Raw genomic sequence first — 25,035 nt, forward strand, 5'->3', positions numbered from 1 at the left:
ATAAAGCAGAAACTAACACACCATTGTAAAGCAATTATACTCCAATAAAGATGTTAAAAAAAAAATCCTTAACCAAACCCTACCAAATGAGGTTTATCAATATATAAAAACAATAATATATCATGACCAAGTGAGTTTTATTCTAGGAATGCAAGGTTGGTTTCAATTCAAAAATTAGTGAGTGTAATTCCTCATGCTAACAGACCAAAAAAGAAGCACAATATGATTACTTGAATATATATAAAGAAAAAAGAAAAAGTATTTTAGAGTTAAAAATCCTGATAAAATCTCACAATTAGCTAGTCATAGACAGAATTACTTGATAAAAGGTTTCAAAAGGCTTACAGTTAACATCATACTTAATTCTAAAAACCGAATTATTTTCCATTAAAGATCAAGAAAGAGACAAGAATGATTGGTCTGGTCCTTTTATTCAACATTGTTTTGAAGATTTTATCAAGAGCAATTCAAAAAGAAAATGACATAAATACATATGTATTAGAAAAGAAGAATAAAACTGTCTTCCTTCACAGATGACATATTTATTTATGTAGATAATCAAAGAGTCTACAAAAACGTTGCTAGGATTATAAATGACTTTAGCAAAGTCACAGTATACATCAAAATACAAAATTCAAAGTTAATTTTATTTTTATATATTAGTAGCAAGCAATACTGAAATTTAAAAAAAACAATAAATTTGCATGAAAACATGAAATATTTACAGATAAGTTTAACAAGATATTTTCAAAACTGGTCTACTGAAAACTGCAAAAGTTGTTGCTCACAAGCAAAGAAGACTTAGATGAGTAGAGATGAGGCATTACACCATGTTTCAGGCAGTTATTGGAAATCTTATTGTATAAAAGGCCAAATAATAAACATTTTATGGTTTGCAAGCCATACAGTCTGTCACAATTACTTATTTCTGTCATTGAAGCATGAATGCAGCTATAGAAAGTACATAAAATAGCACAATTATGTTCCAATAATATTTATTTACAAAGACAGGTTTTGAGAAGAATTTGACTTGTGGTCTATAGTTGGCTGACATCTGATTTAAAGGTATGTAAAAAAAAGTATATAGATGTAAGATAATTATAAAGTTGGAAGGGGGTTGCATATACTAATAATACACACTTGGATTAGTTCTTTATCTCATATCTGATGTGTGTAATATCGTAACATCTTTCTAAGTAGAAAAATGGTTTTAATTCATCTTATTCATAAAGAATTCAAAATCAGGGATGAAAAATTTAAAAAACATAATAGTAGTTTTTAATAACTTCAATATGTTGATTTCCTTGGTATCAGCTACTGACTATTTTATAAAATGAGATGAGATGAACAAAATCATTTTTATCCTTATACCTGTTCACTCCTTGGGAATAGTCAAAAATTATCAAAATGTATAAAATGCAAAATTACAACAGAAGCATGTATAATATAGATCATTTAAAACTTAATCCAGGGGCTTCCCTGGTGGCACAGTGGTTGAGAGTCCGCCTGCCGATGCAGGGGACACGGGTTCGTGCCCCAGTCCGGGAAGATCCCACATGCTGCAGAGGGGCTAGGCCCGTGAGCCATGGTCGCTGAGCCTGCGCGTCTGGAGCCTGTGCTCCACAACGGGAGAGGCCACAACAGTGACAGACCCACGTACCACAAAAAAAAAAATTTAATCCATATGAAAGTTCACAGAAGAATTAAAGAAACGTTTGATGGATAGTGAACATATCACTAAATGAATGGTTGATTTTGGAAAATAATTGATGAAAGCTATTTCCAAGTTTACCTACTGGGGTTTAAAACATGAGAATTTCAGATTAGGAATCTGTGAATTTTTGGTCAAAAATTTAAACAGTATAAAAGTAACTGCCCTCTTTTTCTCCTCAAGATCCCATTATCTTGAGGAGAAAAGAAGGGACTATAGCCTTCCTAATTTTTTATAAGCACATATAAAATTGCGCTTTGTCTATACAAAATGGTGTTTATTGTCCAATTACTAAGCACCTACTCTGTGGTGGATCCAGGGCAAGTAGCGATGGTTACAAAAGATGGTGGCCTCTTTGTCAATCTCTCTTTGAGGTCAGAACCCTCACTCTGGGTAAATGTGAGTGGCCATATTGTGAGCCTTCCTATGGAGAGCCTTCCATGAGGGTCTCCCCCAGCCAACAGTCTGTGAGAAGCTGAATCCTGCCAGCAACCACCTGAGTGGGATGAACCTTGATATGACTGAATCCCTGGCCAACAGACTGAGTGCAGTGCTGGGAGACACCTTGAAATAGAGGACTCAGTTAAGCCATACCCAGATTCCAGCCCCACAGAGATCATAAATGTGCTTTATTATTGTTAAGCCACTAAGCTTTGGGGTAATTTGTTACATAGCAACAGATCCCCAATACACTGTGAAAAACTAGGTAATCAGGAATCCTTTTAGTTCCTCAGTTTCCTCACCTGCAAAATGGAGATAATAATAGATCCTCCTTCATAGGGCAGTGTAGGCATTTAAATTCTTAAACTATTGTATGACATACAGTAAGCACACACTATTGCTGTTTTTTTCTACTTTTTGCTTCTAATTATTTAATCAGTTTATGATTAGTTGACTATTTCTTTCCTACTCCACAAGACTAAGGACAATGTTGCAATGAACCTCTCTGCTTGTCAATCAATCCATCAATAGAAAGAAAGATATAGTGGTAGGAACTCCATTGGATAAATACTTGGAGTGGAATTCTGCACATCCAAGTGTTAAAATATATTGCTAAGTTGCTTAGTAAAAGACAGAGCAATTTTATTTCCTGGGGCTGGAGTTAATTTTTTCCTCACACATGTACACTATTAATCTTTTTGATCTTCATCAATATAGCATATATCTCATTATTTTAATTTACATGGTTTTACTAACTTGTATATTTTTGGTTGCTTTTGTTTATAGATAAGTCTGAGCATCTTTTTATAAATGTATCAGTAATTTGTACTTGTTCTTTGGTGAACACTCTATCTATATTCTTTGCTCATGTATCTATTGAACTTTGTCTTTTTCCTCTTCATTTGCCAAAGCACTTTGGTTCCTAAAAGTGATTCTACATTCCTATTTTACAAAACTTTATTTTTGTTTGTGTTGTTTCAATCAGGATTGTATGTTGAATATTATCAGCTACCTTTTCATCATCTATTGAGATGATCATACTTGCTTTTCTCCTATAAAAGTTTACTGTATCTTTTAAAGATCTGGTTTCATAGATTATAAAATTCCTTCTTAAGGATAATAGTTGCTTTCGGTAAGGATAAAAAATATTATTGGAACTTAAAAATCAAAGAAAAAACCTTTGATTTTTATTTAAGTGCTTAAATTTGGTTGACAGTTTGAAAAATCTGTAAAGGCTACTGATACCTTTCTCAAAGTTAACTGCAAGCTGGGAGCCAGATCTAGACTACTACACACAACATGGAAATTCAGCCAAACGTAGGATTTAAGAAATGTCTCCATAAGGCAGCAAACCAGGAAATCTGAAAATGCTATGGGATTTACAAATTCTTTAAAAATGTGTTACAAATCCCTGAGAATCTAATAAAATGCTGATAGAATGTTAGAAAGTTATAGGATCGTTCATGTCAAAAACACAAATGTTTTCTTTTCCTCAAAGAATTTTCACCAGAAAAATACTTACAATATTTGACACATTTATAGTAAAGAATTACAAGATAAAATTTAGCTACATTACTAAGCTTTCTCAATTAAATAGCTGGAAAGGATTATCTATTAACTCCTATCTCGACCAAGAGAAGCTTCTTCATTACTAAAATGTCCTAATGGAGACAGAGATAAAGTATAAGTGCAGTTGAAAACCATTAAATCTTTTTTTTTTTTTCATCAGAAAATGAACCTAACTTGAAGGGATATACCATTTATAAATGTGAACATGCTTGCTAAACAGAGTAATTCATCCACCATAAGGACAACAATCCCAACGATAAGTACTGTTTAATTTGAGGGAAGTGGACTTGGCCATGGTTTGGTAGAATTATAGGTCATCTACTTCAGATTCATCATTATTGTAAAGAACAAAATTTAACACCGTGCATCTGCAATCTTGTTAGCATAAGGTAAGTACTTTGCATAGTTAACTAGAAGATACACTTATAGCAACCAGAAGCCATTAATTAAAAAGATGTCAGTTTTCTGTGGATAGCTGGGGTCAAGTGGGGACAATTTTAATGTTCCGTTACATGAAAAGCAAATGTTCACACATTATGTAAGGCACCCACAGAACGACTGGGTATGTTCATATTGTGTGACCTTTATTATTTATTGAAAAGTTACACCTAGCAGGACTCTCAAGAACTGAGGGAGTAGGAATAGTGGAAAAAGAATAGCTGAGTATCACCAAGTGAGCCCACTTTGAAGGCAGCAACAAATATGGCCATTGTTTCATCTTTTCTTCCCTCTGAAGTCTTTGCTGATCTGAAGTGAGAGCACTTGACTAAGAGTCAGAAGAACTGGGCTCCTATGTTATCTCTTATACTTAGGAGCTCTGCCCTTGAGCAAGTAGCTTATTCTGTCTGCATCCTTAATGTCATCATATATGAAATGGGAAGAAGAATTCATTTATATACTATATAGATTGTTCACAAGAAAAGGAACAAGATTGCATGAATGCAAATGGGTGTCAATGCCCACATGCTGAGACAAGAAGAAGCTGGTCAATGAGCACATGCAGAGCGTCGCCTGGCAGGTGGAAGGAGATTGTTTTGGAGGGGAAGAGAACAGGAGGAAGTAGATCACTTTCTTCTCCCTGGGCTGCACCCAAATGATAAGCTATTCCTTCTCCTCACCAAGGAGTCAAAACACAGTCCCTTTCGTCCTTATGGACAGGGCGGTGTTTTCCTGAGGAATGAGTTTGTTTTCCTTGCTCAGGGATAGGGCCCTCCTCCTCTGAAAACAGTTGGTGGGTTGAAGGGAGTGAGTAGCTATAAAGATGGGTGGGGATAGGATGAGGAGAGAGCAAGTACCCAGAGAAACAGCAGAGGCACCCATTTCAGGTGTGGCCGCTGGGAAGGGAACACTTGATCAGTGACAGAGGGCTGGGTTCTGGGTCCTGTTCCAGAGAAGAATCCCAAAGAGGACAGAGGCACAGTCCTGAGACACGGGTCCAGTTCCAGGCTGGAGGGTTCTTCCCAAACCCAAAGAAAGAAGCTTCCACAGGGTACACAATGTGCACATCATGTTTTGTCTATATGTTTGCATCAGATATTGTCTGTTGATCTTAGCACTACTGCTGCGCTACTAAAGTCTTCCCTAAATTTCAGGGATGGGAAGCCTGAGAAGAACATTTCCCCGGCTGATTTGTCACAGTTCTGGTTTATATTTCACCAGTGAGAGGCACTTGAATGCGATTTGGAAAGTGCAAGGAAGGAGAAATCATCGTTCTCCTTTAGAAGCAGTAAGTCAATGCATGGGCAGATGCCAAACATCCAAGTCCGGGAGAACAAATTTCGTTCCGGAGAAGCTGGAACCACAGATGGAATTAGCCTCTCCTGGCTCCCACATTTGTCAAGTTCCTAAAAGGCAGCTGAATTCCTCCCATCCGCCTAAAAATATGCATGCATCTAATTCCCTGTATTAAATTCCTTCTTGATAAAACACTGCACCATAACTGGGACAGCATCAAGGTTACTTCTTTTGTAAATCTGCATATAATTATGTTCACTGTGCAATTCACTTTCTTCTTTTAATCTCTGTATGTCTATCCTGAAGAATTCTATCCAATGAAAACAACTGAACTTAGGTAGCCTAGACTGGTGTCTGCTGAGGGATTGTTAGAATTTGGTGGTCCACTAGTTTATCATGCTAATTTCATGACTTTTACTCTGTACCTAATCTGCAAGCATCCTTTTTAAGCATCGAGATGGAACACTGGTCCCTTACTCACTTATCAGAAAATGGAGCCATGAACTGACATGATTCGGCACTTGTTGATGGGACATGAGATACCAGAGGCAGTTTGAATGGCTGGACTTTGCTGATGCCACCATGGCTTTGCATTGGGACCATGGGCTGCGAGCTGCCCCTGCAGCTGTGTCGACCATACAAGGTTTTCGTCACCACCTCCTTGGAGCAAGAGATGCCCAAACATTTGTCCTCAGTGTGGCTGTCCCTATCTGCAAGAGGATGGTTAGAAAGTTCCTGGGGAAAGACAATGAGAAAGAGGGAAGACAGAGGAGTGGAGAAAAACAAGGGAGGGCCAGATGGACCCCCGGGGCCATTGTCCTGGTGACTCTACCAAGGCTCGGGGTAACTGCAGTTTCCTTGGGCGGAGACGGAGCATTTACCATGGTCCTGATGCAGCTCCCAGAGCCACGGAGACTCGCTTATTTTAGCACAGGGAAAGGCCGAAGTTTTCCATTCCTCGTGAGTTTTATTCTACCATCAAAAGAAAATATACCAATATGATGAACATTCATCCTCTCCGTTCTGCTCACCATCCTTTTCCAAAAACTCATTATTGCTCAATGAGAACCACTGCTCCTACCTGGGAACAGACAAGCAGAGCTGCTTTTGTTGTACCTGAGGGAACCACATTTGACTTTGAAGTTGGGTTTATTTTCACCACTTATGTCACAGGGAGGTGTCACTTTCTCCTTTTTAGATTCTTTGAGCTCTTTCTCTGCATTCATTCTAGATTCATAGCTTGTCATGCATTTGCATGGGGACAAGGAACACTGGATGATAAGTGAGACTTGATAGCCTCGACAAGCCTGGTGCAGGATTTTGGAGCAGGTGTTGCTGGAAAGACCCGAGAGGACAACTGCAGGTCCAGTAAACCAGTGGACAGAAGAGGTCGGATGCATGGGGATGGAGGCTTGGTGGCATCTTAACCCACACAGAAAGCGGGACAGTAGTGAGTCTGGGAGCAGGAGTGGTTAGAGCTCTGGGTAGTAATCAGACAGACAGGCAGGCAGGGAGGTGAGATAGGATTAGATGAGCAAGGGCCAAGCAGATGACCAAGACAGAGATCCAGTTTCCAGGACAGGAGTGTGAAAGCAACACTTGGTCTGAGCAAAGGCTGTGACCTGGCATTCAAGGTCAGAGTGTAAGTGGCCACGAGGGTAAAGAAATGAAGCTAAATGCCTTGAATGTTAAAACAAGAAGGAGGCTCAGGCCCGAGGTCAGGACAAGAGTGAAACCTGCAAGGATACAGGAAATAGGATTAAGGGACCAGAGCTTGGGAAGGAACTTTGGGGGCCCAGAGACCCAAGGACAATCCTGACTGGGCCTCCCCACGGAGTTACTTCAATAGGAAACCTCCTGTTTTCCTACAGGGGAAAAGAGGAACAATCTCATTTAAGGGACTTATTATTATTATTTTTTTGGTCTCTTGATTGTTTGTCCCCATCCGGACTTATCTTTTGAATGGAAAGCAGGGGATCTGCAGTGGGGGCCATCTCTTGACTGCTGAGGAAGAGGTGGCCATGGTCAACTCAGCAGGGAGGTCTGGAATTGGTTTTGGTAGAAAAAATGTCCTACAATTAACATACTTGAGAACTTGGGCTTGTCCCATGCTGCACATTCTTCATGGCATTTGGAGACATAGGCCTTGGGGACTGTGGAGGGTGCTGGGATGTCACCTTGACCGTGGGAGAAAGGGTGTGAGCAGGACCAAGTTGAAGCATTCCAGGGCAAGGCCCTGAGGTAGGAGGAGGCTCCAGAAGGGTCGCCTGAGCAGTCTGACCAGGCGTACTGAGCACACATCTGTTTCTCAGTCTAGAATTGAGTACATTGCATGGAAATGTCCAGAGAACTGTTGTGTCAGATTTTTTCCTATGGATTTCTGAACAAAGGATTGAAGTCCCTGTTGGCCTCTATAAAGAGTCTACAGCTTCTGCTAACAACCATCTGAACCTACAAGTGGATCCTCCTCTAGTTCAGATGAGACTTGGCCCTGGCCAACAACTGCAGCCCTATGAGAGATTCCGAAACAAAGCACCCAGCTAAGATGTGCCCAGACTCTTAATCCACAAAAATCATGAGATTTTTAAAGCTGCTTTAAAAAAAAGAAAATAAAAAAGTCTATGGGAAGATGGGAGGGTTCTGTCAGGTGGGTTGCTACCAAACAAAAGAGGACACTTCTGGGACCCAGGAGGTAAGGGACATCCAGGACCCCTGGTAGAGTATACCTTGTGGGAACAGAAGGACAACTTCCAACAGCTTTCTGGGGAGAGAGGGAGATGCCTGAGCAAAAGCAAAACTATTGTGCACCAAATAGTGATGGATTCTTTGATGTCTCCAGGAAAAACTGGAGTTGAGGAAACTTTGGTCTCATGTGAACATGCTACAGGTAAGAGAAGGAAGGGCACAGGGAGTGGGTGAGAGAAATAGGCAGGAAATAGGGGGTCCTATCCCACTGAAGCCTCTCTATATACTAGAGAGTGGAAGAACATAGGAACTTCCCCCAAATTAAGGAGCACTTCTCCCTTGCTTGGAAAAGAAAGAGACACGGACAGCTGCAGAGAGTCAACAAAAACTGGCTATAGATGTAACACCTTTCCACCCAGAAAACCAAAGAGGATCAAAAAGAACTATCAGCAGAAGCTTATAAATACTCACTACCACAGACCATAGTAAGAAACCAATAGAATTTATAATGGGCATATAAAAAGATTTGAATAAATGGAAAGACTGTCCATGATATTGTCAGGAAAGGATCAATAGTTTAATGATATTGATGTTCTCCATGCTAACCTTTACATGTATTACAGTGTTCCAAATTTTTCAGAATACTTTTTTGGGAACTTGATAAAATTAGCCTAACTTTCACCTAGAAGAAATATGCAAATAAAAATCCATGTGAGAAATCTAGGACATTTTTGAAAAAGAAAAACAATGAGGGGAGGAGTGTTGTGTGAGATATTAAAACATATTAGGAAGAGATAAACTTCTAGTATTCACGGTCCTTATGCCAGACAGACAGTGCAAGAGAGAGAGGGATAAAAAATGGATTTCAACAGACACATTTTTTTCATAGAATATAAAGGAATTAAAGTTAGTGGGAAAAGGTTGGGCTAGGAAATAAATGGCTTTAGTACAATTGGCTAACTGTGTGAGCTGAGGTGATGAAAACAGTGATGATGCTGATAACAGCAAATGTGTATTGACTAATTGCTATGCCAGGTACCATAATAAATGCTTTCTATGAACCATCTTATTAAATCATCACATTACTCTCCTTATTTCATTTGCTTCCCATATGAGTAATCTGTGGTTCATGCAGGCTAAGTAATTTTCCTGGAGTAACACAGAGAGATGGTATGTGTCTGGGGTTTGAACTCAGCCCACTCTCTTAACTGATGATTTCTACTACTTCTCCTTTATTTTTCTGAAGTAAAGTTCAAATTTAATAAAGCTTAATACATAAACAATAGGATTTAAGTTCAAAGGGTTTAAAGATGGCAGCATAAAACCAGCATTAGAACAGTATGGAGGTTCCTTAAAAAACTAAAAATAGAATTACTATATGACCCAGCAATACCACACCTGGGCATATACCCAGAGAAACCCATAATTCAAAAAGACACATGAACAATTGTAAAGCAATTATACTCCAATAAAGATGTTAAAAAAAAAGACACATGCACCCGAATGTTCATTGCTGCACTATTTACAATAGCCAGGTCATGGAAGCAACCTAAATGTCCATCGACAGATGAATGGATAAAAACGATGTGGTACATATATACAATGGAATACTACTCAGCCATAAAAAGGAATGAAATTGGGTCATTTGTAGAGACATGGATGGACCTAGAGACTGTCATACAGAGTGAAGTAAGTCAGAAAGAGAAAAACAAATACCGTATATTAACACATATATGTGTAATCTAGAAAAATGGTACAGATGAACCAGTTTGCAAGGCAGAAATAGAGACACAGATGTAGAGAACAAACGTATGGACACCAAGGTGGGAAAGCAGGGGTGGGCGGGTGGTGGTGCTGGGATGAATTGGGAGATTGGGATTGACATAAATACACCAATATGTATAAAATAGATAACTAATAAGAACCTGCTGTATAAAAAAAAGAAAATAAAATTTTTTAAAAAACAACATGTCTTTTCTTCCTGGAAATCATAAAAAGGCAAATGGGAGAAAGAGGAATAGAAAATGAATACTCTTTTACGCACGAAATTAGGAAATAGCTAAAATCTCAACCATAAAATAGGTGATGGGGCAGCTGACAGTGTACACTGAGCAAAGGTACATGCATGGTGTTAGGGAGTGTTCTAATCTCATACTTTTACATGTTCCTGTCCAGTTTTCCCAGCACCACTTATTGAAGAGGATGTCTTTTCTCCACTGTATATTCTTGCCTCCTTTATCAAAGATAATGTGACCATATGTGTGTGGGGTTATCTCTGGGCTTTCTACCCTGTTCCATTGATCTATATGTCTGTTTTTGTGACAGTACAATACTGTCTTGATTACTGTAGCTTTGTAGTACAGTCTGAAGTCAGGGAGCCTGATTCCTCCAGCTCCATTTTTCATTCTCAAGATTGCTTTGGCTATTTGGGGTCTTTTGTGTTTCCATACAAATTGTGCATTTTTTTGTTCTAGTTCTGTGAAAAATGCCAGTGGTAGTTTGATAGGGATTGCATTGAATCTGTAGATTGCTTTGGGTAGTGGAGTCATTTTCACAATGTTGATTCTTCCAATCCAAGAACATGGTATATCTCTGCTTCTATTTGTAACATCTTTAATTTCTTTCATCAGTGTCTTGCAATTTTCTGCATACAGGTCTTTTGTCTCCTTAGGTAGGTTTATTCCTAGATATTTTATTCTTTATGTTGCAATGGTAAATGGGAGTGTTTTCTTAATTTCACTTTCAGATATTTCATCATTAGTGTATAGGGATGCCAGAGATTTCTGTGCATTAATTTTGTATCCTGCTACTTTACCAAATTCTTTGATCAGCTCTAGTAGTTTTCTGGTAGCATCTTTGGGATTCTCTATGTATAGTATCATGTCATCTGCAAACAGTGACAGCTTTACTTCTTCTTTTCCGATTTGGATTCCTTTTATTTCTTTTTCATCTCTGATTGCTGTGGTTAAAACTTCTAAAACTATGTTGAATAATAGTGGTGAGAGTGGGCAACCTTGTCTTGTTCATGATCTTAGTGGAAATGGTTTCAGTTTTTCACAAAAATCAGCTCAAAATGGATTAAAGACCTAAATGTAAGGCCAGAAACTATCAAACTCTTAGAGGAAAACACAGACAGAATACTCTATGACATAAATCACAGCAAGAACCTTTTTGACCCACCTCCTAGAGAAATGGAAATAAAAACAAAAAAAAAACACAAATGGGACCTAACGAAACTTAAAACCTTTTGCACAGCAAAGGAAACCATGAACAGGACAAAAAGACAACCCTCAGAATGGGAGAAAATATTTGCAAATGAAGCAACTGACAAAGGATTAATCTCCAAAATTTACAAGCAGCTCATGCAGCTCAATAACACAAAAACAAACAACCCAATCTGAAAATGGGCAGAAGACCTAAATAGACATTTCTCCAAAGAAGATATACAGATTGCCAACAAACACATGAAAGAATGCTCAACATCATTAATCATTAGAGAAATGCAAATCAAAACTACAGTGAGGTATCCGCTCACACAGGTCAGAATGGCCATCATCAAAAAATCTAGAAACAATAAATGCTGGAGAGGGTGTGGAGAAATGGGAACACTCTTGCACTGCAAGAGTGGGAATGTAAATTGGTGCAGCCACTATGGAGAACAGTATGGAGGTTCCTTAAAAAACTAAAAATAGAACTACCATACGACCCAGCAATCCCACTATTGGGCATATACCCTGAGAAAACCATAATTCAAAAAGAGTCATGTACCAAAATATTCATTGCAGCTCTATTTACAATAGCCAGGACATGGAAGGAACCTAAGTGTCCATCATCAGATGAATGGATAAAGAAGATGTGGCACATATATACAATGGAATATTACTCAGCCATAAAAAGAAACGAAATTGAGTTATTTGTATTGAGGTGGATGGACCTAGAGTCTGTCATACAGAGTGAAGTAAGTCAGAAAGAGAAAGACAAATACCGTATGCTAAGACATATAGATGGAATCTAAGAAAAAAAAAAAAAAAAAAGGTCATGAAGAACCTAGGGGTAAGATGGAAAAAAAAGACAGACCTACTAGAGAGTGGACTTGAGTACACGGGGAGGGGGAAGGGTAAGCTGTGACAAAGTGAGAGAGTGGCATGGACATATATACACTACCAAACGTAAAATAGATAGCTAGTGGGAAGCAGCCACATAGCACAGGGAGATCAGCTACGTGCTTTGTGACCACCTAGATGGGTGGGATAGGGAGGCTGGGAGGGAGACGCAAGAGGGAGGCGATATGGGGATATAGGTATAGGTATAGCTGATTCACTTTATTATACAGCAGAAACTAACACACCATTTTAAAGCAATTATACTCCAATAAAGATGTTTAAAAAAAAAGGTACATGCAGAAAGACAAGCAGAGATGGACCACGGCTGGGACTCTGAGCAAACATCAGCAGGGTATGCATCGTGAAAGCGGGGAGCACATGTGAGGGGCAAGAGACATCAGTGACCATGGTGTGCACAGGCTGGGTGAGGCAGCAGCTTCTCTGGACCTGCTGTGTGTCTTAGATCAGTGAAGGAGGGTTCAGGGAGGAACCAGATACTTGCACAAAGCAACCTCTTCCTGGGAATATGCATTTTCTTCAAATGTGAGCACTCAGAAGGAAGCCAGGATCTAGGAAAGATACTACGAGGAAAATAGAAGAATAAAATAGACAGAAATCTATAATGAAATCTCCTCAGAAGAACGCCATGATTGAGATGAAAGCTGTGAATAAAATAGCTATTTGTCTATGAAGCAAGAGCTCAAGAGAGAATGAAATGTGAGCTGGCGGAAGTGGAGAAAGAAGGGAAAAAATAAAATCACAATAATGAAGGCAAAATTGGAGAGAGCACAAAGGAGAACAGACTTTGTGGGGAAAACGATGTAGAGAATAAGCATGAGAAAATATCAAACAAAGTAAAATGGGAGTAAATCAGTTAAAAAATCAGAGAGGACATGACACCCTCTGGAAGACAGGTGAAGGGAATCTGATGGCTCCGTAATCGGAGATCCAGGTCACCATGCTACCTCCTGGGCATACGCAGAATATCCGTATCTTAAAGGAACAAAGACAGAAGTCTATTGAGCACCTTACAATGTTTTCAAAAATACCTGGGAACAAATGTGGAAATTAATTCCATAACTTTCTTGACATGTTGCAAAAAGATGACTTCTGCACTCTAACCCTTGAAAAGACCCAAATTGGTGCCAGGTGTCACCCATCACCTTCTCTCGGAACAAAATCAGTTCATTCTGTTGTCTTAGTTCGTATATTTTCTGTGACTTGAGATAAACTTTGAATATACACACCCACAAATGCAAAGCACGGAAGAGGACAAATATTTACAGACATGATTCAAGAAGAATTTTCTTCCATAAAAGATGATTTGAATCTACATATTAAATAGGCATATGACTCATCTGGGGGAAAAGTGACCCCACATGCGTAACATCAAGGCATAGACTATACATTTACTGGACTTCAAAGTCAGCTCTTCAGTGCATGCAGGCAAAAAAAAAAAAAGAGTCTTTTCTAAGGAGAAATCAGGCAGCTTCTGTTCCCTCCCAGGAAATAATGCAAGCTACCAACTCCTACAAGCTAAACTCACTTTATGTGCAAAAAGGCAAGAGGCAAGCCATTGTGAAGAACGAATCTGGAATATTCCTCACTGGAAAACTATAGCTAAAGGAGTAGCATTGAGCAGGGGATCAATCTAACATAGAACTGAAGTGATACCAAAGTGGAGCATACATTGGCTGAGCAGAACGTGGAAGGGATAAGCCCTGACCATGGAGAAGGCATTTATTGATAAAAAATTAGGATACTTAGAAAATGTATCATTGCGTATGCTGAGAATTGGGTTGTGTCTACAGAGAATGAGGCCCAAACTCCTGATCTTGATCCTGGGCCGATTTGCCCTCCTGACATTGCTCTGTCTCAGTAAGTGGCACTTCCACTGTCCTCAAAGACCCGGGCATCCTGTTTGACTGCTCCCTTTCTCTTCAATGTCCAGTCCATCAGCCAGATGAATTCAGAAATCAACTACTTGTCCCTTCTTGACAGCTTGTCCAGGCCACATCACAGCAAAGGCCTGCTAACCGGTCTCCAGCTACAATTCCTGCCTTCCACCTAGGGCCAACAGGGTCCTTTGAAAACTCTAGGCAGAGCACATGGCATCTCTTAATTACTCCAATAGCCTGCTAAGTTCTGGTGTCCACAGGGCAGCAGAAGAAAGGAGAGCACCGCCGTCACAACTCTGACCCACTGCCTGCCTTCCCCCCGCCCACCCCCGCCAGGCAAAGCCACATCTTTAAGGTCATCGATGAGGAATCTCACCTGCTGGGACCTCCAGAACCTCCTTTCACTCCACTGCAGTGAGTGAGCAGGACCCAGCTCCAGTGTCCTCCTTGGTGCTTCTGGAACATTCCAGGTATAAACCCACTTCTGCCCCGGCTTTGACCCCTTGACCTTCAGTGCTCCCCCCAGATATGCACATGGCTCATCTCCCATTTCTTTTAAGTTTCTGCTCAAACATTACTTTCTTCTGGGGCCTTCTCTGATATCCCTATTTTAAATATAAACGACTCCCCACTGCTCTCCCACTCTCTACACCAGGCATGCCCTGACTCTTGTCCTTGGACATTCCTCCGACCAAAGCATCCCTGGAGGTCAGAAGTGGCCCTATTTCTGGATGGCCAGAGAGCAAAAGACGTCCAGGCAGCCCATGGGCCAGGGCATCAGTTCTTTCTTGCATCAGCAGCCCCTCCTTCCCCTTGAGCAGCTAACAAGGGGATGGTCCAGGTCCCCAGGACAGCAATTGAAACCCACTTGCTCCACTATAAATGCCATACATTTGCTTAGCTATCAATTTCTGTGAGCACAGGTAAGGTCCACCATGGTATTAAACCCTGATTTTTTTTCCAAATATCTTTTTGACAAGCAGCCTTGTTTGTTCATGTAAAAAAAAAAAAAAATCAGGAGACAGAATTGAATGTCTTAGACTTTGTGTATCCAGACCCAAGGTCAAAACTGTAATAACATTATTTTTCAGGAAAGATTGTTTCATTTCTGCAATAGCTGCCCTTAAACCACTGCAATTTACTCTGGAATTCTGAAGTTTCAGGATTAAATTGCATCTCTTGGAGAAACAGCCTGAGTCTGGGGTGTGTGTGTGTGTGTGTGTGTGTGTGTGTGTGTGTGTGTGTGACATAGAAGAACTGCATTTATGCTCTTAGTGACTATTGGATTACGGGAAACATATTCCATAAGCAAGGCTAAATTTTTCTTAAGAAACATCTTTGCTACTTGCATGATTAAAATAATAATATACCATTTCCCCTATTCTATTGAAAAATATTAACCAAGCATAATACCTGGCATTATTCTCATGATAAGAAAGGGGCACTACTATAAACTGTGGGAAGGAGGGTAGATGAAAAAAGTGATGACAAGTGGCCGATATGTATTGAAATCTATAGAAATTGCTTACTCTTTGAACCACAATTCTACTTATAGAAGTTTATCACCAGAGAGAAAATGGACATGTGTACAGAGATCAATGAGATAGAAGTCACGGTGACATTTTTATGACAGTGAAAAACTGGGAAAAAACACAATATCCAACAGTAGTGTTGGACACACCTTGTTGCCAAGCATCCATCCTCCCCCTTAGTGAAATAGCCTGGGTTGTAGTCATGACGGCCGTATGCTTAGCTATAACACAACTTGAAGCCCTGTGGCGAGGGCTGACCTGGCCGGTGAGACATGAGCAGAATTGATTTATCACACAGTCTGGAGAGGTCCTTAGAGGGAACTGAATCAGGTGGGTGTGAGAGCCTTCTCTCTGTGGTCTTCCTCATCCACAGAAATGTGCAAGTGGTCACTGGACCTTAGTAGCCATTGATTGATGGTGGGAGATGCTTTCGAAGAGTGACAGAAGAGATAGTTGTAAACAGTGTGGGTCCCTGATGACTCAGGGAAGCAAAACTAATCCTGTCCTATCTACTCCCAGACTCCTCTTATGAGAAGGAGTAAACCCTTGTGGCATTAAGTCACTGAATTCAGTCCTAACAAAGGCAAGAGAAGTTAGATGTATTTATTGATGTATGAATAGGAACTCAACAGAGACATTAAAAAGTCACAGTGAACAGCCGTATTTGTTGCCATGGAAAGACATTCATAGCCTATTATTAACTGAAGAAAGAAGGTTGTAGATCAGGAACACTCATATGCTCGCAATGTTTTAAAAAACACAAAATTATATGTATATCTACAGATATATATATTTGCCAGGGAGACAGGTCTGAAAAGCTAGATGAAAGTTTACAGTATCGGGACTTCCCTGGCAGTCCAATGGTTAAGACTTCATCTTCCAATGCAGGGGGTGTAGGTTCAATCCCTGATCAGGGAACTAAGATCCCACATGCCTCATGGCCAAAAAAAAAAAAACAAAAAACAAAACCAAAAAAATAAAACAGAAACAGTAGCCTAAAAAATTCAGTAAAGACTTTAAAAATGGTCCACATCAAAAAAAAAAATCTTAAAAAAAAAGTTTGCAGTATTTATCTTTGGTTATTTTTGAGTGATGTTTTTAAAGGGGTATTTTAACTTTTAAAAATTTGTTTGCTGCAATTTTTAATTTTTTCATTAATGATTTTAAATTGCATATCAAGTTCAAAGGTAAAAAGGCTTCTATAATTTAATTTGCACTTCAGTAATGGGAAGGAATAAGATGTCTATAACACCCATAACAGACAAAGTTTTATTGAATCTATGAAAAACACTCTTTCAAATAAATGAGACATGGAGATGAGTGTGAGAGTAACATGAATGAGAAGTTCTCCAAATGGGAAAATGAAATGGTCTGTAAACAAAGGCTAAAACATTTTCAACATCATTAGTAATCTAAATTTGTATATTAAAACAGGAATTTGTAAATTAAAACAATTCACCCATCACACAGTAAAGATTAAGGAAAAAAGGATACTATCTAGGTGGCGAAGGTGCAAGACACACACAGCTTCATACTACTGGTCAGTGTGTAAATTGCCCTAATATTTTCCAGTGTGTCCTGGTCCAGTGCAGACCAAGAGCCTTCAGTGTGATCACAGTATTTCACTTCTAGGGATTATATAGACATTTCTCCAAAGAAGACATACAGATGGCCAACGGACACATGAAAAGATGCTCAACATCACTAACTATTAGAGAAATGCAAATCAAAACTACAATGATATATCACCTCACACCGGTCAGAATGGCCATCATCAAAAAACTTACAAACAATAAATGCTGGAGAGGGTGTGGAGAAAAGGGAACCCTCCTACACTGTTGGTGGGAATGTAAATTGGTATAGCCACTATGGGGAACAGTATGGAGGTTCCTCAAAAAAAAAGAAAAAGAAAAAGAAAAAGAAAGCAACCACACATATGCACATTGAACTAACACACGAGGATGCTCACTTCTGCAGTGTTTGTAACAGTGAGAAATGGAAAACAACCCAAGAGAAAGAAAGAACATCCACACAATGTCAAGCATTAGAAATAATTTTGAAGAAGATGAGCATCGTGGAAAATGTTTGTAACATCATCTATATAAACTACATGCACATCGATATAAAGTACATTAAATCAAATGTATGCTACTTGTTTCCATGTAATGCAACATAGGGCTACAAGTATGGCCCCAAATAAAAAGTCACGCGGGCAGATACTCTGAATAACAGGCTTTTATTTTGGGATAAAGTGCTTTTCACATGGACAATGTATGTGGCATGCTACAGGGGAGTAATCTCAGGGATTTAAAACAAATTTAATCGATTCTCCCCCCAACCAAATGGTGCCTATCCCTCTCTTTCCTCCCTCTGCTCCTCCGCCCTAAAGGAAATACACCAAAAGGAACTGTGGCAAGTATGCCATTTGTTTTTCTCTGATTGTTGTTACTTTCACAATAAGAAAAGGCAACACACTCTATACCTTCAGTCTTAAGATTGTTAGGAAAAACCCCATGATTTATTTATGTATTTGTTGTTTGTTCATCCTATCAGTATATATCTGGCCCTCACCTGTTTAATAAAGTACTGGAGGAAGTTATGTGAATGAGAAAGGAAAGAGAATTTCCAACACATTCGTAAGCATAGTTAAGGAAACCTTCCTGGAGAAAGTGATAAGATAGAAATAAATTATTTTTACCATGTCTAGAATGGTTCCCTCATTGGTTTCCAACTCTGCTCATTTTAATTTATGTACTGTTTACAGTGTTACCTTAATACTGGGAAACATTTCTTTGCCTTTGAAGAGAAAGCAAGATTAAGGGTGAAATTTTGCTTTTAAAAAGAGACTACTAAGGAGATGATAGGTAGTTTTTTATATCTATGGTATCTAGGTAAATAAAACAACCAGTAGTTTTATTTTAACCTTCTAAAGACACTTACCCTTACTTATCTAAATACTGGGGAAATAATTGTCCAACAATGAGTAATTCTGACAGTTTATACTTTTTTTTCCATGTGTATGGGCTTGCAGGGGTCCCCAGGCAGATCATGGTCATCCAACATAGGTAGTCAAGGTAGAGCTTTCCCAGGTGCTGAAATAACTTGCATGAATAAACTGCCTCCCCTACCCGGTCTTTCCAAGGGCATGTTATACAAGAACATTTATTTCATGGCCCAAATGAAAACACTTAGGTGGGTTACTAGGGGTGTATGTGAAGGATGGATACACTTGGTGGAGGTCAGGACGTATATATTTGTAAGAAACATCTCTGCAAGAAATGCTCATCTCATCCTTTAGAATATAACATACATTTGGTAGATAACAAGCAAATCAAGTAACTTCATACCTTTAGAGAATTTCCATACGATGGTGGGTACAGGATAACCCTCAGCTGAGCAATTGAGGATGACAGGCTTGCCATAAATCCCGTCTTGGTCCCGTGGCTGAACCACAAACTTGGGAGGAACTGAAAAGAGAGAAATGCCACCAGTTATTCAGACAAGACTGCAGATTATTAAAGCTGTGACTTTAAGAAATCCAAGAATTTTAACAAGCATGAAAGTACAAAGAATGTTTTACATATATGTGAAAATAAAGCAGATGATTTGTAATTAGGGACCAATTAAGGAAGCAATTTCAGTGCAGGTGATTTTTCTTATTATATCAATGATCTGATGCAGATGGAAGTTGCTTTGCACTGGACTCTGGAGTGTGGCAGTTTGACTAAACCAAGGGAATGTGACATTCTGTGTTTGATCTGTGTTATGGAAGATCTTCAGGGATCCATTCTTGGGTTTGAAATGTTTTTAAAGCATCCAATATCTATTCTTCCTCTAACAGGAGATGAAGGGAGAATTAATAGTCTTTTCTTAAAGGCAGTAAAGAACACAACATGGTATTGAACATTTCCTGAAAATCTGATAAAGACACATAGACCATTATTTCTGACATCAGTACCCTTCTGAGCCAAAAAGAGACTATGGAAACCAGTTGAAGTGAGGTTCCATGAAGGCTTTATAGAGTACCTATTTGGAAAAAAAAAACCAAATAGATTAAGTAACTACTTATTTGGTGAGTTTTGTGAGATGCTGAAATAAACACTATCCCTACCCAAAATATACACATGCACTCTGCTTAAAAAATACCTGCCAAGAGAACATAAATGTTTTGAGTTAAGTTATTGTGATTTTAAGAGTATTCAAGTCTTAAAGAGAAGATACAGATTCTTCTAGGAAAGGTAGCATCTAAAGGTCTTAGGATCCAGAAATCTTTTCCAGCAGATCAGTGACTAATTACAGGATGGATTTTCAATGAGACTGTCATGAGACTAGGTGAGAGGACATAGATTATGTCCACCATATATCAGATACTTAGCAAATGTGGGAGTTCTTCCCACAACTTTCCACAACTCCTGATAAGGCTAATCTTTTCTGCATTGCAATTTCCAGAATTCTTCATTTTGAGGCAAAAATGTGGTCCTGTGTTAGAGATATATAGGAATTCCCGCCACCCCATGAAATGAACTGGGGAGAAGTTTAGAGTCTACATTAGTTAGGACCTTAGGAGCATGTTGAAATGGCAAGAGCCATAGTGAACATCACTTTGCCCATCAAACAGCCAAGGAGGGGGGACTAAAATCAAGACAAGAAACAGCTAGAGATGGAACTCACTGCTGTGTTTCTGGAAGAAACAACAGAGAGTGATGGTTGAGAGCACAGAACCAAAGGCTAAACACCTGGATTTGATCTCCACCTTTGCTGCTTCTAAGTGGGTCATCTTGTGTAAGATGTCAAATGTTTCTTAGGTTCGATTTCCTTATCTGTAAACCGGGAACTCATTTTATAGCATTGGTATGGGGATAACATGATTAAGATTATAAAAGTCAGAAGTGCCTGGAAGGTATGAAGGGTTGTAGGAGTGTTGGTTAATTTAGTAAATGCAGGTGTGTCCAGCTTTAACATATCATTAATAAACACAGTTTCCAACGTGCAAATTATTTAATTAAATAAGTTGCACAGCCAATGGGTCTTTTCATAGTGAGCAATTTTATTTCATTTAGGTGGTATTCTGAGACAAAGGTAGTCTATAAAATGTAAATATATTTTTAAAAAGTGATAAGGGATGTGTGTCTCATGGTGAGAAAATTATTCCTAGGGAAAAAAATGCTGGAGATTTTATAGAGCAAAGTTTTCTAGTAAAATTAATCTAACAACCACAAGGGGAGATTGGAAAGTTTAAGACATCATGTCAGAATCATTCTGTCCAGGGTGGAAGGTAAATAGGCAATCATGTACATTCTGTCTATCTGGCTCAAATTCTGCTAAGAGCAAGAAATCTCTTGTCAAATGGGCAGGGTAGCTAATCTCTTGCATTTCCTCTGGAAGAATGTCTAATTATAATTGATCCATGATCCCTCCCCTCAATTTGGTTCTAATCCAAAGCAATATTATTTAAAAACCGATCACAGAGGTTTACATGGAAAATAACCACTGACATATTGTAAGTGTAAGGCAATTACTGAAGGAAATGGCCCATAAAATTGAGAATTATCTTTCCTATGCCCCTCTTTAATCTCCTTGTATCAGGTACTGATGATTCTTTCTTGCAAATGTGTCACATATCCTCAAATTCTCTTCATCTTCATTGCCATGTCCTAGTCATGATGGGTAGACAGGGTGTGTGGTGAAGTGCCTCCATCCATCTGGTTTCAGCACCACAGGGTGGACAGTTCCATGCATTTTGCCAGGGCACCACACCAAGAACATGAGTCTCTCTTTGCTGTCTCAGGGCCTTCTCTAAAGTAACAAACACTCACCTTCATGGGTGCAACCAGTGAGGGATGGGCGTCGGGATAAATGTACTGCCTCTCCATCCTCCAATCCTATTGGACAACTCTAAGGTGTGCTCTATGTTGTCTGTGCTTCTCAAACATCAGAGGGTGTCAGAATCACCTGAACAGTTGATTAAAACCCAAGTTGCTGGACCCTGTCCCTAAAAGTTTGGACCCAGTAGATCTGAGGCAGGATCCAAGACACTGCCTTTTCTAATAGGCTCTCAGGTGATGCTGAGGCTGCAGGTCCAGAGACTACCTTTGAGAACAACTGTTCTGTGTGACGCCTTGGAAGGTTCCCAGAAGGAATGAGCCCCAGTTGCCCACAGCAGCAACCAGCTCATTAAAGCAACATCTACTGACTTTTCCCCTCCTTTCCTAATCTCATTTCCCTTCATTCTTTCACTCTGGGATCCAGGAATTACATCTCAAATAAGTGATCTACAGCCAGTCCTATACCTCACACTCTGCTTTCAGCGGAACTTAACCTGAGACAAGGCTAAAACTGGCTCTTATCTGGATTTATGAAACAGCTTCCTAACTAGTCTACCTGCTACCTACTGGCCCACTTGAATGCATTCTGCACACAGTGACCTGAAAGATCCTTCTAAGAGAGAAATCACATGATGTGACTTCCCTGCTTAAAATAATCAGTGCCTTCACATTGTCCCTTGACACAACTGAAACACTTACGATATATATATTTTTTTTCTTTCTTTTTTTTTTTTTTTTTTTTTTTTTTTTGCGGTACGTGGGCATCTCACTGCTGTGGCCTCTCCCGTTGCAGAGCACAGGCTCCAGACACGCAGGCTCAGCAGCCATGGCTCACGGGCCCAGCCGCTCCGCAGCATGTGGGATCCTCCCAGACTGGGGCACGAACCCGCATCCCCTGCATCAGCAGGCGGACTCTCCACCACTGTACCACCAGGGAAGCCCCCCCTTACGATATTTTGAAGGCTCTTTATGACTTGGGTCTTTGCACTCCAGCTTCATCTCTTGACATTTCCTCTTGTAAGCTTTGCTCCAGTCTATCTATTCTCCATCTCCCCCTGGGTCTCCACATAGGCTTCTGTATTTCTTTGTTTAACAAATGATCAGTTAGTAGTATTTACATCTCAACTCAAATTTCACTTAGTCTGGGACACCTTTTCTGATGCTGTGGACAAGGCTGAGTGCCTCCACAGAACCCTGCGTCATCATGTCATAGCCTTTACCACACGTTTGGTGTTGCTGGTTTAAATACCCATCTCCCACATCTGGCTGCACGCCTGGGAGAACAAGAACCATGCCCTTCCTGCAGACCATCGCACCCCAGCACATAACACAGTGCTGGAACACAGAAAGTATTCTGAAAATATATGTTGAATGGACAAATCAATAAGTGGATATTATTGTTCCAGTTTTAAAGACTAGGAAACAGACCCTATCCAAAGTAGCATGGCTCAGTTAATAACTCAGATCAGAGTGACCCCAATGCACAAGGTCTTTGAGGAGGATGGGTCTAGAAGCACCATCTAACAGAAGAAAGCAGAGAGCACTGCAGGACGATTTTGGCCAGCGAGACACAGAACTGGAGTTGGAAGGATGCAGAGCTGTTGGCACTGTCATGATTTTGGCCAAAACTTATGATAGGACCTAAAGACTGAAGACTCTGTATTGTCTCGGTTATAATTCCTCAAAGTTGCTGGTTTCCTTTTTTTTTTTTAACTATATTTTGGTTTCCTTTTATTTGCAGAACACTTTATTTGTGGTGAACATATCCACCAACATAGTTGGTTTTCCAATAGAGAGGCTTTTCCAGTGGGGATGAGGGTGATTAAAGAGATAGAAGGGATGGGTTCAACCAAATAATTATGTTGCATCCCCAAAAGGCAATGCAGGCCACTGTTGCCATACATTTCTATGAATCATAATTGCGTGCACATGCAATACTCCTGTCCCCCTAAAAAGAGTCACGTGAGATGTATATGTTCTAAAATACCCAAATCCTGTCATGGGACCCATGTAGCCTGACAGTATCTGAAGTCTCAAAAGGATTCCTTTGAGAGAGTTGCCTGCTTCATGATGCTTAAGATGAGAGTTGTTTAAAATACGTGATTTTTGGCTTTGGTCTGTTTATTAAAGGGAAGAATTATTTTTGCTGTTTTTAGGGAGGAATAGGACAGGTATATAATAGGACAGGAATTTTTCAGTGTTAGGTGCAGTCCAGTGTTTTATGTTTGGAACTCATGGCCTCTAAGTAGCTATATATTTCCAAAGAATGGATGTAGGTTTCACTATCTGTCAACAGGGACAGGGATTCAGTTTTATTGAAGGTAAACCGAAGCTACTTGGTGGTGGCAGCGGAGGATGGGTGTCCTGTGTAGATAAATATTGCCTTTCTCTGCTGTATGGCATTTAGTCAAGATAGTAATTGATCAAAGTCTAGGTAAGAGTTAATTTATGACACTGGAAACTAAACTCCAGTGGCTTCTTGTCATGCCCAGAATAGATAACCTGGCCCCCGCTTCTCTCCTACTAAACAGTGAGCACACTGGTCTCTTGCTGTACTTTGAACCCAAAAAACCCACTCCTGACTCAGAGTCTTTGTACCTGTTTGTCTCTCTGCCTGTAACTCGCTTCCTACAGAGAGACCTGTGACTCACCCCCTCACTTTGGTCAAGTCTCTTTTCAAAAATCTCTTCAGAAAGGCTTACCCTGTGCATCTGAAAATTCCATTCCCTTATCACTATCAATCCTCCTATCAAGCTTTACTTTTCATACCACAGGTAGACACCTGACATCATCTGTGTGTTCATTGCCTCTCTCCTGCACTGAAATGTAAGGTTTTTTCTTAACTTTTTACTTTATATTGGAGTATAGTTGATTAACACTGTTGTGTTAGTTTCATGTGTACACAAAGTGATTCAGTTATACATATACATATGTATCTACCGTTTTTCAAATTCTTTCCCCATTTAGGTTGTTACTAAGTTTTATGGGGCAGGGACTTGCTCTCTGTGTGTTGATCACCATTGTACCTCCAGCACTCACAGCATCTATTATAAAATAGGTGCTTAACAAGTACTTGTTCGAAAAATGAATGGATGAATGAAGCAAAATGATAGCATGAATATAGTATCATAAATTGGGTCCACAAACAGCAACTAGAAAGTAGCCTTGTATAAGTTTTCTTTTTCCTGCCAAATAAAGGTCAAGTAAGGGTTTTTTAGATAATGTGTTTGTTTCACTATGTGCCAGCTCATCATTAAAAGCCAGAAACAACAGACCTGTCATAGGATATAAAGAAGTATAAGAAAACTGACCTTTGGAATCGCAGATAGGAAATCATAGTGTTGGTAGCTTTCCTCGCAGTGGTGCTGAGCCAATAATAGGAACCAAAGGGCAGGCGTGTTTTGCCACTAAGTTCAGTCCTTTCCCTCAAAATGGCTTCATCTTTGCCAAGGTCACCCAATTGAGTGTGACATTAGGGTGATCATCCATCCACTGCCAGTGTAAGTCATGAGGCACATGCATAAGTGCTAAGGGCTT

The 25,035-nt window shown here is 39.6% G+C and overlaps 1 protein-coding gene across 2 annotated transcripts in view; it reads right to left on the reverse strand.

Moving 5' to 3' along the window:
* DSCAM (DS cell adhesion molecule) overlaps positions 1 to 25,035 on the reverse strand; it is a gene marked incomplete at both ends in the record, with an annotated part of 733,341 nt that overhangs the window by 237,387 nt on the left and 470,919 nt on the right. For both annotated transcript variants that reach the window (XM_079704973.1, XM_079704974.1), the window contains one exon: positions 19,021 to 19,140. In XM_079704973.1, the coding sequence (XP_079561099.1) occupies positions 19,021 to 19,140 (120 nt within the window). The remainder of the gene's footprint in view (positions 1 to 19,020; positions 19,141 to 25,035) is intronic.

Source organism: Hyperoodon ampullatus (genome assembly GCF_949752795.1).
Source record: "Hyperoodon ampullatus genome assembly, chromosome: 5".
NCBI lineage: Eukaryota > Metazoa > Chordata > Mammalia > Artiodactyla > Ziphiidae > Hyperoodon > Hyperoodon ampullatus.